At 42.4% G+C, this 16,757-nt stretch overlaps 1 protein-coding gene across 10 annotated transcripts in view; it reads right to left on the bottom strand.

The window, feature by feature from the left end:
* Window positions 1-16,757, bottom strand: part of GRIP1 (glutamate receptor interacting protein 1) — a 502,117-nt gene that overhangs the window by 36,335 nt on the left and 449,025 nt on the right. For all 10 annotated transcript variants that reach the window (XM_070789346.1, XM_070789345.1, XM_070789349.1 and 7 more), the window contains 2 exons: window positions 16,137-16,276; window positions 15,777-15,968 (listed from right to left, as the gene is read on the bottom strand). In XM_070789346.1, the coding sequence (XP_070645447.1) occupies window positions 15,777-15,968; window positions 16,137-16,276 (332 nt within the window). The remainder of the gene's footprint in view (window positions 1-15,776; window positions 15,969-16,136; window positions 16,277-16,757) is intronic.

The following is a 16,757-nucleotide window of genomic DNA, read 5'->3' as shown; positions in this document are numbered from 1 at the left end:
AACAGGCAGAGATAGGAAGTGAGAGTTCTATACGCATGTGAGAATTGTTACCCTTTCCATCTGAACACACTGATAGAAAAGAATAGAGATCTGTCTGGGGATCAGAAAGCAGGTCATGAAGGGTGCCAATGGAATGGCAACATAGGAGCTGGGACTTAGGCTAAGTGCGCATTCACCAGTGGAAGCACAGGGGAAGCTGAGCAGGAGAAGCGGAGCAGGAGGACTGAAGAGGTGCCCTCACAGTAGACCTTGCTGCCTAGGCTTATGGTCCGCCAGAGGGTGCCTGCTTCACTCTCAAGGCGTGAGCAGTAGTCCAGGGATCTTCTGGTCCCTCTAACCATCTGTACTTATTCCTCCCCAGAGGATGAGCATTGATTTACCCAATTGGTCCAGCTCTGGAAAAGAGCCCTGGGAATGTAACCCTGGGCCCTTTCCGGCTCTCCTCGGACTCATTCTCTCCCACTGCTGTAGCACCATGAAGTAAGCCAACCTGAGTTCCACTCCTGAGGCTCATTGAGCTCAAAGGTGGCAGGAGGCCAAGACTGCAGCTATGGCTGTGGCAGACTACTAGTTGCCTATCAAACATCCACTCTTCTTTTCATCTTTTTACCAGTTTTGAGGGTGCATATTTTGAGGGTGCTCAGGGAAAGACTTATTTCCTAGCCTCTCTTAAAAGTTAAGTGTAATTTAACTATGTAAAAAGTTCTGGCCAATGACATGTAAATGAAACTTCTGGAAGGACTCCTTACAACCCTCTTTTCTGCTGCCCGGAATGTAGATGGAATGTAGAAGAAACAGCTGCAGCCCCAACAACTATCTTGGGCCATGGAGTGAACCCAAGGATGGAAACCAAGTGCTAGGCATATTAGAGAAGAAATACTTAAGAGCATGGGTCCTTCATGACACTGTGGAGTTATATACTACCTCTGAAATGCCTATTTCTTTATGATTTAAGTCACTATGATATCAGGGTTTTTAGTTCTATTCAACTAAGTCAAATCCAACTGACAAGCTGGGGTTACAGTTTGCTTCGTATATCTGAAAAGTGAAAGTGTTAGTCAATCAGTTGTGTCCAACTCTTTGTGACCCCTCTTGTCCATGGGATTTCCCAGGCAAAAATATAGGAGTGGGTCATCATTCCTGTTTCAAGGGGATCTTCCCGACCAAGGGATTGAACCCGGGTCTCCTGCATTGCAAGCAGATTCTTTACTGTCTGAGTCACCAGGGAAGCCTTCATAGATCTGATTTCCCACTTATTAAAGTCCCAACATCAGACCTGGGGTGGGGTAGAGAAATAAGAATCCTGAGTCTGGCTGTACATTCAATTCAGCTTTTCTAAAAACTCCCAAGTCTGCCAAAAAATAAAAAGTAAAAAGTTGATATTTTAATCCACTGCTGACTCCAGTTTCTATTTCCCAACAGATTTAGAACTGATTAAGGCAGGGATTGTTTAACATTGAAACATCTAGTGCTGTCAAGTACTAAAAACCAAAGCTTGCTTAGAGAAGAGTGAAAAATTCAAGATGCAGAGTACAAGATACTGCAAGGGACTATCAGGAGATGAAATCCATAAAACAGTTGGGGACTAGAATGAAAATAACTCGGTGTTTTAAACTAAGGATTTTTGGCATCATCTAAAACAGGGAATCATCAAAAGAGGTTTTTTGTTTTGTTTTGTTTTGTTTCTTTGCTTTTAGAGAGTGGCATTGTTTGAGAAGTGGCTGTGCAGGCACAGGAGGGCTGAAAGGAGATACTCCACGTTCAAGGTCAGGAGGGGTGGCGGTGAGGAGATACCCCTCGTCCAAGGCAAAGAGCAGCGGCTGCGCTTTGCTGGAGCAGCTGTGAAGAGATACCCCACGTCCAAGGTAAGAGAATCCCAAGTAAGATGGTAGGTGTTGCGAGAGGGCATCAGAGGGCAGACACACTGAAACCATAATCACAGAAAACTAGTCAATCAAATCACATGGACCACAGCCTTGTCTAACTCAACGAAACTAAGCCATGCCGTGTGGGGCCACCCAAGACGGGCAGGTCATGGTGGAGAGGTCTGACAGAATGTGGTCCACTGGAGAAGGGAATGGCAAACCACTTCAGTATTCTTGCCTGGAGAACCCCATGAACAGCATGAAAAGGCAAAATGATAGGATACTGAAAGAGGAACTCCACAGGTCAGTAGGTGCCCAATATGCTACTGGAGATCAGTGGAGAAATAACCAGAAAGAATGAAGGCATGGAGCCAAAGCAAAAAGAATACCCAGCTGTGGATGTGACTGGTGATAGAAACAAGGTCCGATGCTGTAAAGAGCAATATTGCATAGGAACCTGGAATGTTATGTTCATAAATCAAGGCAAATTGGAAGTGGTCAGACAGGAGATGGCAAGAGTGAACGTTGACATTCTAGGAATCAGTGAACTAAATGGACTGGAATGGGTGAATTTAACTCAGATGACCATTATAGCTACCACTGTGGGCAGGAATCCCTTAGAAGAAATGGAGTAGCCATCATGGTCAACAAAAGAGTCCGAAATGCAGTACTTGGATGCAATCTCAAAAACGACAGAATGATCTCTGTTCGTTTCCAAGGCAAACCATTCAATATCACAGTAATGCAAGTCTATGCCCCAACCAGTAATGCTGAAGAAGCTGAAGTTGAACGGTTCTATGAAGACCTAACAAGACCTTTTAGAACTACCACCCAAAAAAGATGTCCTTTTCATTATAGGGGACTGGAATGCAAAAGTAGGATGTCAAGAAACACCTGGAGTAACAGGCAAATTTGGCCTTGGAATATGCAATGAAGCAGGGCAAAGGCTAATAGAGTTTTGCCAAGAGAACGCTCTGGTCATAGCAAACACCCTCTTCTAACAACACAAGAGAAGACTCTACACGTGGACATCACCAGATGGTCAATACCAAAATCAGATTGATTATATTCTTTGCAGCCAAAGATGGGGAAGCTCTATACAGTCAGCAAAAACAAGACCAGGAGCTGACTGTGGCTCAGATCATGAACTCCTTATTGCCAAATTCAGACTTAAATTGAAGAAAGTAGGGAAAATCACTAGACCATTCAGGTATGACCTAAATCAAATCTGTTATGATTATACAGTGTAAGTGGCAAATAGATTTAAGGGACTAGATCTGATAGACAGAGTGCCTGATGAACTATGGACGGAGGTTCATGACATCATACAGGAGACAGGGATCAAGACCATCCCCATGGAAAAGAAATGCAAAAAAGCAAAATGGCTGTCTGGGGAGGCCTTACAAATAGCTGTGAAAAGAAGAGAAGTGAAAAGCAATGGAGAAAAGGAAAGATATATCCATTTGAATGCAGAATTCCAAAGAATAGCAAGGAGAGATAAGAAAGCCTTCTTCAGCGGTCAATGCAAAGAAATAGAGGACAACAACAGAATGGGAAAGACTAGAGATCTCTTCAAGAAAATTAGAGATACCAAGGGAACATTTCACGCAAAGATGGGCTCGATAAAGGGCAGAAATGGTATGGACCTAACAGAAGCAGAAGATATTAAGAAGAGGTGGCAAGAATACACAGAAGAACTGTACAAAAAAGATCTTCACGACGCAGATAATCACGATGGTGTGATCACTGACCTAGAGCCAGACATCCTGGAATGTGAAGGCAAGTGGGCCTTAGAAAGCATCACTACGAACAAAGCTAGTGGAGGGGATGGAATTCCAGTTGAGCTCTTTCAAATCCTGAAAGATGATGCTGTGAAAGTGCTGCACTCAATATGCCAGCAAATTTGGAAAACTCAGCAGTGGCCACAGGACTGGAAAAGGTCAGTTTTCATTCCAATTCCAAAGAAAGGCAATGCCAAAGAATGCTCAAACTACCGCACAATTACACTCATCTCACACGCTAGTAAAGTAATGCTCAAAATTCTCCAAGCCAGGCTTTAGCAATACATGAACCGTGAACTTCCAGATGTTCAAGCTGGTTTTAGAAAAGGCAGAGGAACCAGAGATCAAATTGCCAACATCCGCTGATGAAAAAAGCAAGAGAGTTCCAGAAAAACATCTATTTCTGCTTTATTGACTATGCCAAAGCCTTTGACTGTGTGGATCACAATAAAATATGGAAAATTCTGAAAGAGATGGGAATACCACATCACCTGACCTGCCTCTTGAGAAACCTATATGCAGGTCAGGAAGCAACAGTTAGAACTGGACATGGAACAACAGACTGGTTCCAAATAGGAAAAGGAGTAAGTCAAGGCTGTATATTGTCACCCTGCTTATTTAACTTATATGCAAAGTACATCATGAGAAATGCTGGGCTGGAAGAAGCACACGCTGGAATCAAGATTGCTGGGAGAAATATCAATAACCTCAGATATGCAGATGACACCACCCTTATGGCAGAAAGTGAAGAGGAACTAAAAAGCCTCTTGATGAAAGTGAAAGAGGAGAGTGAAAAAGTTGGCTTACAGCTCAACATTCAGAAAACGAAGATCATGGCATCCGGTCCCATCACTTCATGGGAAATAGATGGGGAAACAGTGGAAACAGTGTCAGACTTTTATTTTGGGGGGCTCCAAAATCACAGTATATGGTGATTGCAGCCATGAAATTAAGACGCTTACTCCTTGGAAGGAAAGTTATGACCAACCTAGATAGCATACTCAAAACATTACTTTGCCAACAAAGGTCCGTCTAGTCAAGGCTATGGTTTTTCCAGTGGTCACGTATGGATGTGAAAATTGGACTGTGAAGAAAGCTGAGTGCCGAAGAATTGATGATTTGAACTGTGGTGTTGGAGATGACTCTTGAGAGTCCCTTGGACTGCAAGGAGATCCAACCAGTCCATTCTGAAGGAGATCAGCCCTGGGATTTCTTTGGAAGGAATAGTGCTAAAGCTGAAACTCCAGTACTTTGGCCACCTCATGCAAAGAGTTGACTCATTGGAAAAGACTCTGATGCTGGGAGGGATTGGGGGCAAGAGGAGAAGGGGACGACAGAGGATGAGATGGCTGGATGGCATCACTGACTCGATGGATGTAAGTTTGAGTGAACTCTGGGAGTTGGTGATGGACAGGGAGGCCTGGTTTGCTGCAATTCATGGGGTCGCAAAGAGTCGGACACGACTGAGCAACTGAACTAATTTAACTGATTGTTTTAGTTTCTCTAAAGCTCACTGATAGTAATACAGAATGGTAAGATGCTCAAAGTAAGATGATCGAGGAAATAACTGTTTCAAGCCTGATGAAGGCTTTATAACAAAGGCAATGGCGGTGAATGGAGAGATGAACGAAGCAGAGCAGCACCCTATGGTTCTTGGCACATCCCTCCCCGCCACCCCCATGTCCTCTGCCTGTCTTTTGTCTGTGGAAAACTGTAGTCAAAGAATAAGTTTAATCAGAGAAATGAGAACATGCAGAAACAAAGGAAAACAGTAAAAAGAGACCAAACAATAATAATGTAGTCATTAAGCATCAATCCTTTGGCCCTCATTCTGCTTTATGGTCCAACTCTCATATCCGTACATGATTACTGGATTTGAACTGTGGTGCTGGAGAGGACTCTTGAGAGTCTCTTGGACACCGAGGAGATCAAATTAGTCAATACTAAAGGAACTCTGATGCTGGGAGGGATTGGGGGCAGGAGGAGAAGGGGATGACAGAGGATGAGATGGCTGGATGGCATCACTGACTCGATGGACGTGAGTCTGAGTGAACTCCGGGAGTTGGTGATGGACAGGGAGGCCTGGCATGCTGCGATTCATGGGGTCGCAAAGAGTAGGACACGACTGAGCGACTGATCTGATCTGAAAGGATATCAACCCTGAATATTCCTTGGAAGGACTGCTGCTGTAGTTGAAGCTCCAATACTTTGGCCACCTGACACAAAGCCAACTCACTGGAAAAGACCCTGATGCTGGGAAAGATTGAAGGCAAGACAAGAAGGGGACAGCAGAGGAGGAGATGGTTGGATGGCTGACTCAACAGACATGAGCTTGAGCAAACTCCAGGAGACAGTGAAGGATAGGAAAGCCTGGAATGTTGCAGTCCACAGGGTCACACGGAGTCAGATGTGACTAAGTGACTGAACAACAACATTAAGCATAGTCAAGGACCTTTAGTTCCTTCTCAAGGGCTATAGATAATAACCTGAGCCATGTCCTGTGAGCTGTCTTATAGATACTGACACCCCCATCAGATGGAAAAAGTTAACTACATGATGACCAGACTATACCCATGACATAAGCTGCCACAATTCTGAGAATTGGCCTCAAAGAAATGGAAACAATCTGACCCTGGAACTGAAGACTAACTACCTAAAACAACCAAGATGACACTGGTCAGATGGCCGATGACCAATCTGAAGATGACAGTCAGAGCTGACTGTGCCGCTTCTGCATGTAGCACCCTCCCTCTGCCTAAAAGTTCTGGTCCCAGTGGTTGTTAGTGGAGGGGAGTTGGCCTTTGGACAGATATCCAACCTCACCCCCTCCAGTTGCCAGCATCTGACATAAAGCAAACTTTCCTTTCCACCAACCTGGCCTGTTTATTGGCTTTGAAGTGGCAAGCAGCCGGACCCCACATTTTTGATAACAGTAAGAGATGTTAAGATAGTAGAAAGCAGGAAGATGCCCGGGTCCTGATAACACTGTGGAGCTACCTGTCTTCCCACACTGTTTCCAACAATGGGAGAAAAATAACCCACTATCTTGTTTAAACACTGTCCTTGTATTTTCTTTTCTATGTAAGTGAGTCTACTCCTTAACTGATGCAGGTAGATGATGACAGCATAATTTAAAATAGAGAATATCTCGGGGAAATCGGGTTTGGGTAAAGGCAGGCTGGTTACCATAGCTGAGAAGATGTTAATAGGCTCTGAGGAATATACCTTTACACTAGACACCAAACTTAAAAGCCACGACAAGAATAAAATAAATGAGGCAGCCCAGGTATCAGAAAAATCAATTGCCAGAAGTATAATTAGACTTTGTTTTTATTGAGTGATGATGTAAGCACATAAAATTAACAGGTATGATACTGCAAACTAGTTTTAAAATGCAAAATCGCTTAAAAATTGAAATATAGAAGTAATTAAGAATGTATTTCCTAAGTAATTATTCTTTTTATTTAGAACTGGAAACCGTTTTCATTTTTCTTTTTTTCCCCTCCTTTCCCTTTTGCCCTTCCTTCTTTCTTTCACATCCAGGTTTCAGTATCTGGTCTTATACTTTGTATCATAATACGAAGGATGTTATGGACTGAATTGTGTCCCCCCAACTCATAAGTTGATCCCCTCAGTTCAGTTCAGTTCAGTCACTCAGTCGTGTCCAACTCTTTGCGACCATGAATCGCAGCACGCCAGGCCTCCCTGTCCATCACCAGCTCCTGGAGTTCACTCAGACTCACGTCCATCGAGTCAGTGATGCCATCCAGCCATCTCATCCTCTGTCGTCCCCTTCTCCTCCTGCCCCCAATCCCTCCCAGTATCAGAGTCTTCCAATGAGTCAACTCTTCGCATGAGGTGGCCGAAGTACTAGAGTTTCAGCTTCAGCATCATTCCCTCCAAAGAAATCCCAGGACGGATCTCCTTTAGAATGGACTGGTTGGATCTCCTTGCAGTCCAAGGGACTCTCAAGAGTCTTCTCCAACACCACAGTTCAAAAGCATCAATTCTTTGGCGCTCAGCTTTCTTCACAGTCCAACTCTCACATCGATACATGACCACTGGAAAAACCATAGCCTTGACTAGACAGACCTTGCTCTAATGGGACTTTATTTGGAAATTGGGCCTTTAAAGTGGTAAGTAAGGTTAAATGAGATCCTGAGGGTGGGACCATGGTCCCATGGGATGAGTGTCCTTATGAGGAGGACATGTGGACACACACAGGAATGCACATACACAGAGGAAAGGCCATGTGAGGACTCATTGAGAAGGTGGCCATCTGCAGACCAAGGACAGAGGGGCCCCAGGAGAGAGCAAACCTGCCAACACCTGATCAAGGACTTCTAGCCTCCCAGACAATAAAAAAATGAATTTCTGTTGCTTAAGCCACCAGTATGTGGTGCTTTGTTACAGCAGCCCAAGCAAACTAACACAAAGTATACAATTCAGCTTGGCAGCAGTCCCCAATCTTTTTGGAACCAAGGACCAGTTTCCTGGAAGACAGCTTTTCCATGGATGGGGTTGGGGGGGCAGGGATGCTTTCCTGATGATTCAAGCACATTATATTTAGTGTGCACTTTATTTCTATTATTATTATATTAGCTGCACCTCAGATCATTAGGCATTAGATCCTGGGGGTCAGGGACCCCTGACGGTTTAGCAGAAAGGCTCCATGCTTTCACTACAGAGGGCACGGGTTTGATCCTTGGTCAGGGAACCAAGATCTTGCATGCCTTGAGGTGTGGCCAAAAGAAAAAAAAATCAGTCTAGATTTTTTTTCATTAAGAGTTTAATTTTAGGTGTTTAATTTTAGTGTTTTAAGAGTTTAATTTTATTCACTTGCATGATGAAAAATAGGTCTTCACAAATGTAGGTACTTTTGAATGTTGATTGAATTTTGGTATAATAGTTTTTATTTTTAGTGCAACTACACCTCAGAGAAATTTGTAAAGTTTGGATACTCCAATATTACACAACTTGGTTTTTAATACCACAATACTGTGCAGATAAATATCTTCCATTTGCTATTAATTCACATTCCTATTAATTTAGAAAAGTGAACTAAGCAATGTTGGTTCTTATTCATAAAGTTTAAAATCAGAAAATAGTTTTGAGGATCAATCTTCAACTCTACAATTTTGTGATTGTAGCTCCTGCCATTAATTTGATTTTTGGAAGCCAATTTTAGCATAGGAGAGTGAGCCAGATAATTTCCTGCCAAATTTATTTCCTACAGCCCCAATTTTGTTAAAAATGAGAAAATCAAATCATACATTTGTGTAATTATTTGCAATTGCACTTGCCAAGAAATGTTCAAAGTGTTTAGATGGAACTGGAGTGAACTCTGGCTCACTTTCCAATGCTAGAAAGGCAGAGCAAAAATAGTTCTACCTTCTCTTAGAAATCACCTCAAAACAAAAATGGATGGCAAATAACAGAATGCAAACTCTATCTTCAGCAAACCTAGAATACTGAACCATAATGCATAGGGAAACTTAACTAAGTTCAGTGAAAGGCAAATGAGCGGTGGTGTTAGGAAGCCAAGAGGAGATATCTCTGACCAGAAAATTTTTTTTGGCCACACTACACACAGCATGTGGGATCTTACTTCTCAGACCAGGGACTGAACCCACAGTCCCTGCAGTGGAAGCATGGAGTCCTAACCACTATGCTGCCAGGGAAGTCCCTGTCCAGAGATGTTGGAGAAAGTCCAGTCCTCCAAAGCAGGGGCCCCGGCGTGAGGCAAAACAATGTTTTGTTTGGAACACTAGAATGGTTGCAATGACTGGTGGGCAGAAAGTGCCCTACAGCCCATTTGGCACCAAGCCAGCAAGGTGGGCTGAGAGTACCTCCAGATGAGCCACAGACTGGAAGAGACAATCTCTTAGTGAGGCAGGGTGGCAGAAATTCTGTATTGTGGTTGGCCTGAAGGTGCTGCCCTCTGCTGGCAGAGAAAGAATGCACTCATCACAGGAACTGTGAACTGTGGGTAAATTTTGCACCCTTCCAATTCATGAAGAAGACCTTTATGCAGGAGACCTGGGTTCGATCCCTGGGTTGGGAAGATCCCCTGGAGAAGGGAAAGGCTACCACTCCAGTATTACGGTCTGGAGAATTCCATGGACTGTACAGTCCATGGGCTTGCAAAGAGTCAGACACGAGTGAATGACTTTCACTTTCACTTTTCACTTTCAATTCATGAAGAAGTCACTGCATTTAAAGATACGCAATAATTTAAAGGGAACTACTATAAGACGGTAAAGCGTCTGTCTATAATGCAGGAGACCCGGATTTGATCCCTGGGTGGGGAATATCCGCTGGAGAAGGAAATGGCAATCCACTCCAGTACTATTGCCTGGAAAATTCCATGGACAGAGGAGCCTGGTAGGCTACAGTCCATGGGGTTGCCAAGAGTCGGACAGGACTGAGCGCGACTTCACTTACTTACTATAAGACATATCTTAAGTTAATATTACAAAAAGAGAGAGGGAATAGAAAAACAAAGAAATAACAGATGAAGGATACTCATGAGAAAAAGGCTGTTATGGAGCAAATGATAAATATGACCAAATATTTTATCACAAAATTAAAAAAAATACATGTCTCTATAAAACAAGAGATGATAGACACGAGAGCTCAAGAAAAACTGGGCAAGGCAGGATCACTGAAGGAGATGAAACATGAGTTCATAGAGATAAGGAAACAAATGGAAAAGAAAGATGCCCCTGCTCTTTCCCCAATGGAGAAAATCCTGCTGAGTTTCCTGCTCTGTGCTACTCTTTGTACCATTTTGTGTTCCCTAACTACATTCAAGGAAAGTCGGACTGTCTGTACATGTTGGTGATTTTTTCTGACAAATCACCATCATCTTTGATGAAAACTATAAGACAGTATGGAGACAGACGAATCATAAGCAGAACAAAATCTAAGAAGAACAGAAAAAAGTTAATCAAATTAAAAGCAAAGACTTATTTTTTAAAAAATCAGAGTGAAATTAAATAAATGCAAGAGCAAGTTCCTTGTACAAAAGAAAAGCTAAATAAAAATAAACCACTACCAATATAATCATGGGGAAAAAGAATAAAAGGACAAATACACTGGATACAGAACCATATTGGGAATATAATTATAGAAACCAAGAAAAAATGACAAGACCCAAATGAGATTATGTAATTATAAGCAAATACATTTGAAAAACTGGATGAAATGGAGTTGCTTTATTTTTTCTGAGGGAATACAAATGATCAAAATGACCTCAAAAAGGATCCAGCAATCCCACTTCTGGGTATTTATCAGAAGGAAATAGAATCTGTATAGAAGAGATGGCTTTACTCCTATGTCATTGGATTCTTATTCACAATAGCCAAGATATGGAAACAACCAAAGTGCCTGCCAATGAAGGAATGGATAAAATGTGGGATATATGTATACATACAAGGGAAACTCCTTAGCCATGACAAAGAAGAAAATTCTGCCATTTGCGACAACATGGATGAACCTGGAGGAAATTATGCTAGTGAAATAAGCCAGAGAGAAAAATACAAATACTATATGAGTTCACTTATCTGTGAAATCTAAAAGTAAAGCCAAACTCATAGAAACAGAGAGTAGAATGTGGTTGCCAGGGGTTGGAGGGTGGAAGAAATGGAGAGATATGGGTCTAAGGATGCAAACTTTCATTTATAAGATGGATAATTTCTGGGGATCAGAACTGGCATAGTGCTATATTGTATACGTGATGCAAAGAAAGTAAACCTTAAGCCTTCTCACCAAACACACACACACACACACACATACACACACACACGGTAACTATGTGAGATGATAGATGTGGTAATCAACTTGGTGGTAATCATTTCACTATATACATGGATATCAAGTCATTATATTGCATACCTTAAATACATATAATTTTGTCAATTACACCTCATTAAAACTAAAAAAAAAATGAACTCAAAGGAGAGAACTATCTAAAGAATATGTACAACAGGATAAGACTGCCTGACTTAAGAGTCAAGAAATACAGACATCACGAGTCTCACTATCTAGGAGTATGACAGAGCCCAGGTACCACCTTTTTGTCAGTCTCCTCTTGTATTGATTGACCTTTGCAAATTCTAAGGAAAGCAATTATAGGCTTTTCTTAGAGTTTGAAGGAAGAATAAAGGGCTATAAGGGTCCTATAAACATAAGCTCTTGATAAGGCAGAAGGACATGAATATAAGGGTCAAGAGAATGGGGTGTGAAAGAAGCTGGTCCCCAGAGGCAGGTTAGACGCAGTCTGCATCAATAGAATTGAGAGTCATCCCACTGTGAGACTTCTTTAAACTCACTCCTCCTTTCTCCACAAGCTTTGACTACACCATCCTTTTTCCCTTTTCTTTAACTAAGTAAAAATTCACACTGTTGGTACTTGTTAACCGTCTGGTCCTTCAGCTGGGTGACCTCTTCCACAAGAATCAGGAAGCTGTCTCTTTGTGCAATCTTGTATACCCATCATGTGCTGGCCTTCTATTATGCCAGTCATTACATATTTGCTGAATGAATGCATGCAGCAAGCTTGACATTTTTGGACTAGATGCAGAGACCAATAAGAAAGGTGCCCACAGAGAAAAGAATTCCTGGCCTGTGGAGGAAGATGTGTGTGATGGAGGTACAATATCCTATTGGTAATGGGACAACTATTATAGACTTGAAGGTAAAAGTGTTCCTGAGATATAGTCTGCTGAGAGGCTGCGCAGACAGGATGGAGAGAGAATATCTCACAATATGATATATCACGGGGGGAAAAGGTGATACCTTCTATACCTTCCTTTAAAAAGTAGTTTCACAAGCACTATCTGGAGAGATCAGGTTGAAGCTCAACATCACAAGGAAAGGGGAAAAAGACAGACTTTAGATCTTGGTAAACAACAAGCTCAAGATGAGCAACAGACAGGGGACTTCCCTGGTGGTCCAGTGGTTAAGACTCTGCACTCCCAATGCAGGGGGCACAGCTTTGATCCCTGGGCAGGGAACTAAGATCCCACATGCTACAAGGGGTGGCCAAAAAAAAATGAGTGACAGGAAGTGATCACCAGAATTCTTATGCTGAGGTAGACTGCGCTGATGGGTTCTACAGTCTCCAGGGATGAAGGTGACAGACGAGTGACTTGCGTGGCTCTGGCCTGCCAGACCGTAGTATGACTTTCCTTTCTGAGCGCTACACTTGTACAGAGTTAAACTTGAACATCGTCAGAAGAGAGGCTCCCAGGATGATAAAGATGTTCAAAAGTAAGTCATGTGAGGAACCGGGAAAGGAACCGGGGCTATTTTGCTCAGAGAAGGAAAAGTTCAAAAGAGGCATGAGGGCTGTCTTTGAGCAGTTGAGGGGCTGTCAAGTGGAGGAGGCTTTAGTTCGGATGACCTTGAGGGCAGAACTAGAACTAATAGGCCGAAGCTACATGCTGACACATTTCAGCTCAATACAAGTGAGAATGCAAGCCGTCAGCTCTTGCTACGGGGAGCTGGGAGAGCTGCCTTAGCAGTTAGGGAGCAACCTGTCGCTGCAGGCACTGCAGCCCATGTCGTGTGACGGTGGGCAGCCAGGCTGGACAGGCCATCAAGGGCTGTACCGGGTGTGAGACCAGCTGACTTCAAAATCGCTCCCAACATCGAAATCCTGTGGTTTCAGCTTCCATGTTCCTTATGAGAATCACTTGAAATGAGTTACGTAAAAGTGCTTTATAAACTCTAAAGTGTTTTACAAATACAAGGTATTATTATTAATTTTTCATCATCTTGTAAGATGTCAGTTCTACTCCAACTGCCATTTTCTCTATATCTCTGTTCTCTCTCCTCAAACCTGTAATGATTTTTAATTTATAAATGCCAAATTTCTTATTATGATGACTACTATTCCCCATCTAGGATTTCAAATTTCCAAAATCCCTCATAAATAATAAATGGTTCTTCTTCTTTTATAAATGAGGGAAAGGCCTTACATTCCACATGCTAAACCTGGGCCTGATCTTATTGTGTATAAGTATAGAGTAGCTAAGTTCTCACACATCACTCAGGGGCAGAGCTCCTTATAATCAATAGCTCACTGAAATTTGTGCAATAAAAAGTTTCCACATTAGTAAATAAACAATAAACAAACACATTAATAAATAAACTTCAGTCTACATTGACAGAATTTGAGTTGGGCCCTTTATCCAGAGTGCTCTCTGGGATCTCATGAACTCACTGGGAATAATAATATCTGTTATTTGGTGGCATAGCTAACTTTCACAAGGTATTTGGACTTGGATAGATTACTTGCCAGATAAATGAAAGTCCCAATCCTCTTTGGGGTCTTCAAAATACTTTTTCCACCAAACTCCAATATCATCTCTAACAAGTAATGACTTGACAACTTTGAAATATCATTTCTTTTCTTTCTTCTCCACCCTTCAAAGGATTTAATAGAAAGTGTCATAAGCAGAAGTGGGCTGAGAGGAAAAAACTAGAACCAGGAAGAGAGCAAACTGGATACAGATTCTTCTCAAAAGCAGTTACCGAATTTACAAAGCAACTCTCTCATCCACACATGTGTTCTCCAAGCCATTTATCTATTTGATTCTTTGACTTAAACCTAGAGCAGAAAAGGGATTCGTAGGCTGGAATTTACACAGAGCATTAGAGAGACGGTAAGGTCACAAAGAGTCGGACAGAACTGAATGATTAGTACAACACACACACAAAGCTTAGATGAGAATAAATACAGAGAGTTTCTGACTCACTTATCTTTGGATGCTAAGCATCACTGAGAAGGAAGCATATTTTTAAAAGAAGCCTTTAGGGACTTCCCTGGTGGTCCAGCGGCTAAGGCTCCGTGCTCCCAACGCAAGTAGCGAGGGTTCAACCCCTGGTGAGGTAACTAGATCCCATATGCCGCAACCACAGATCCTGTGTGCCATAACGAAGACCCGGAACAGCCAAATAGATAAATAAATATTAAAAAAATAAATTAAATAAGTGTTTATATTCTGTCTTCTGTCTAACACTTTTTGGTACTCAGAATCTGTTACCAAGGTTTAACTTTTCATACAGGTTACACTTCATCACATGAAGATGAGGTTTGTGAAGAAAAACTACTATATACTTTTGCATACTATGACTAGGGCTTCCCTCGTGGCTCAGTTGGTAAAGAATCTGCCTGCAATGCAGGAGACCTGGGTTAATTCCCTGGGTTGGGAAGATTCCCCTTGAGAAGGAAATGGCTACCCACTCCAGTATTCTGGCCTGGAGAATCCCATGGACTGTATAGCCCATGGGGTTGCAAAGAGTTGGACACGACTGAGCAACTTTCACTTTTCATACTATGATTAACAGTATAGAAAACTCTAAGGATGAGTATTGGAGGAAACCCCTACAAGTTGCTATGAAAAGTCAGGAAGAGGCAGGAATAAATGGGGTCACAAATCTTTGGCTCATCTCCTTGCATGCCTCCAGCATTCTCTATTCCACCTTTGTGCAGAGGTTGCTGAAAAAGTAAGACAATGCAGCTGGTCTTCATTGACCCAACGTATCATGTGGTTTGCCTCATATTAATCTATGCTTGAAGAACAAGCCCTGGATCGAACACTTGGACAGCAGTAGATCTAACGGGGGTCTCCTAGTATTGAATAGATGTTCATAACTGTTAAATGTTCATAGCATTAAAGAGGAGGAAATTCAAGGCCACAATATTCAATGTGTTTGCTATGTTTGCATTCATGTAGACACAGGGAGAAGGCAATGGTACCCCACTCCAGTACTGTTGCCTGGAAAATCCCATGGATGGAGGAGCCTGGTGGGCCGCAGTCCATGGGGTCGCGAAGAGTCGGACATGACTGAGCGACTTCACTTTCACTGTCCACTTTCATGCATTGGAGAAGGAAATGGCAACCCACTCCAGTGTTCTTTCCTGGAGAATCCCAGGGACGGGGGAGCCTGGTGGGCTGCCGTCCATGGGGTCGCATAGAGTCGGACACGACTGAAGCGACTTAGCAGCAGCAGCAGCAGCAAACACAAGTAAAATATTCTTCTCATGGAACAAAAGGTGGATCTTTGAGAAACATGAGCTTCACCAATGATAAATCTCCGGTTCCCCGAAGCTAGAACATACCTTGATTCCCATAGCTGCTTTCTATTCCAGAGCCATCCCATGAATCCACAGCACTGTCCACGCTGGGCACAGTGGAGGGGTATGTGTCGCTGAGTTTGCTTGGCTTCTGTGCTGGAGATGGGTCCTCCACATCTCCCAGGTCACTCAAGTGGCTGGCAACAGGGAATTTCTTGGGACTTGATGCTGATTGGGCTTTAAGGAAAAGAGCTTAAGTATCAGAGTAAATATAAATACAAAGATATGCCAACACCCCCTGGCTGAAGAGTCATTTCCCCAGAAATATACACGTAGATATTTGCACATGCTTTTAGGGAAGGAAATGCACTGGAAATCCTTAATTGTGGCTCTTGATCCACTCACCATCTGTCTGCTTCTTAATTTTCAAGGTGACAGTCTCTCCTGCCATCTGTAACAAATGGATGGCTTCACTCAGAGGTTTCCCTTTTAAGCTGCTGCTGTTGATGGCTAGGATTCGGTCTCCTATGTGGATCGCACCAGTTCTGAAACACAAATAATAATAGGAAAGGTAGAAATAATCCCTGAATGTAAATTCCCTGACATACTTCATATATTCACAACAATAAAGACTAGGCAAGGGTCTCTCGAAGTCACTCCTTGCTGTCTCCTGGGCAATGTTATAAGATGACTGCCTTCCCTTGTGAATTACTTTTCAGTTTCAAATAAAATAAAAAAAAGTTTTAATTAGTTTTTAAAAAGGACGTGTGTGCTTTTTAAATTCCAAGAAAGTGGAGTTAGCTGATAACACTCTGCAAAATCCCAAGGAAACAAACAATATTGGTCAATCAACATAGTGATGTTTAGCACAGAGCAGTCCTTCTTTCTACAGACTTAGAAATGATTGAACACAATCAGTATCCCAGCTTACTGGAAGCAAGGCTTAGACAAAAGACTGTGGTGGTGATTCCAAGGATTGAAAAGGTTGAACTCAGGAATCAATACATTTTTTTCTTTTTGTGGCCA

The sequence above is a fragment of the Bos indicus genome, chromosome 5, assembly GCF_029378745.1.
Source record: "Bos indicus isolate NIAB-ARS_2022 breed Sahiwal x Tharparkar chromosome 5, NIAB-ARS_B.indTharparkar_mat_pri_1.0, whole genome shotgun sequence".
Classification (NCBI taxonomy): Eukaryota; Metazoa; Chordata; class Mammalia; order Artiodactyla; family Bovidae; genus Bos; species Bos indicus.
This window is presented reverse-complemented; position numbering and strand designations above follow the sequence as displayed.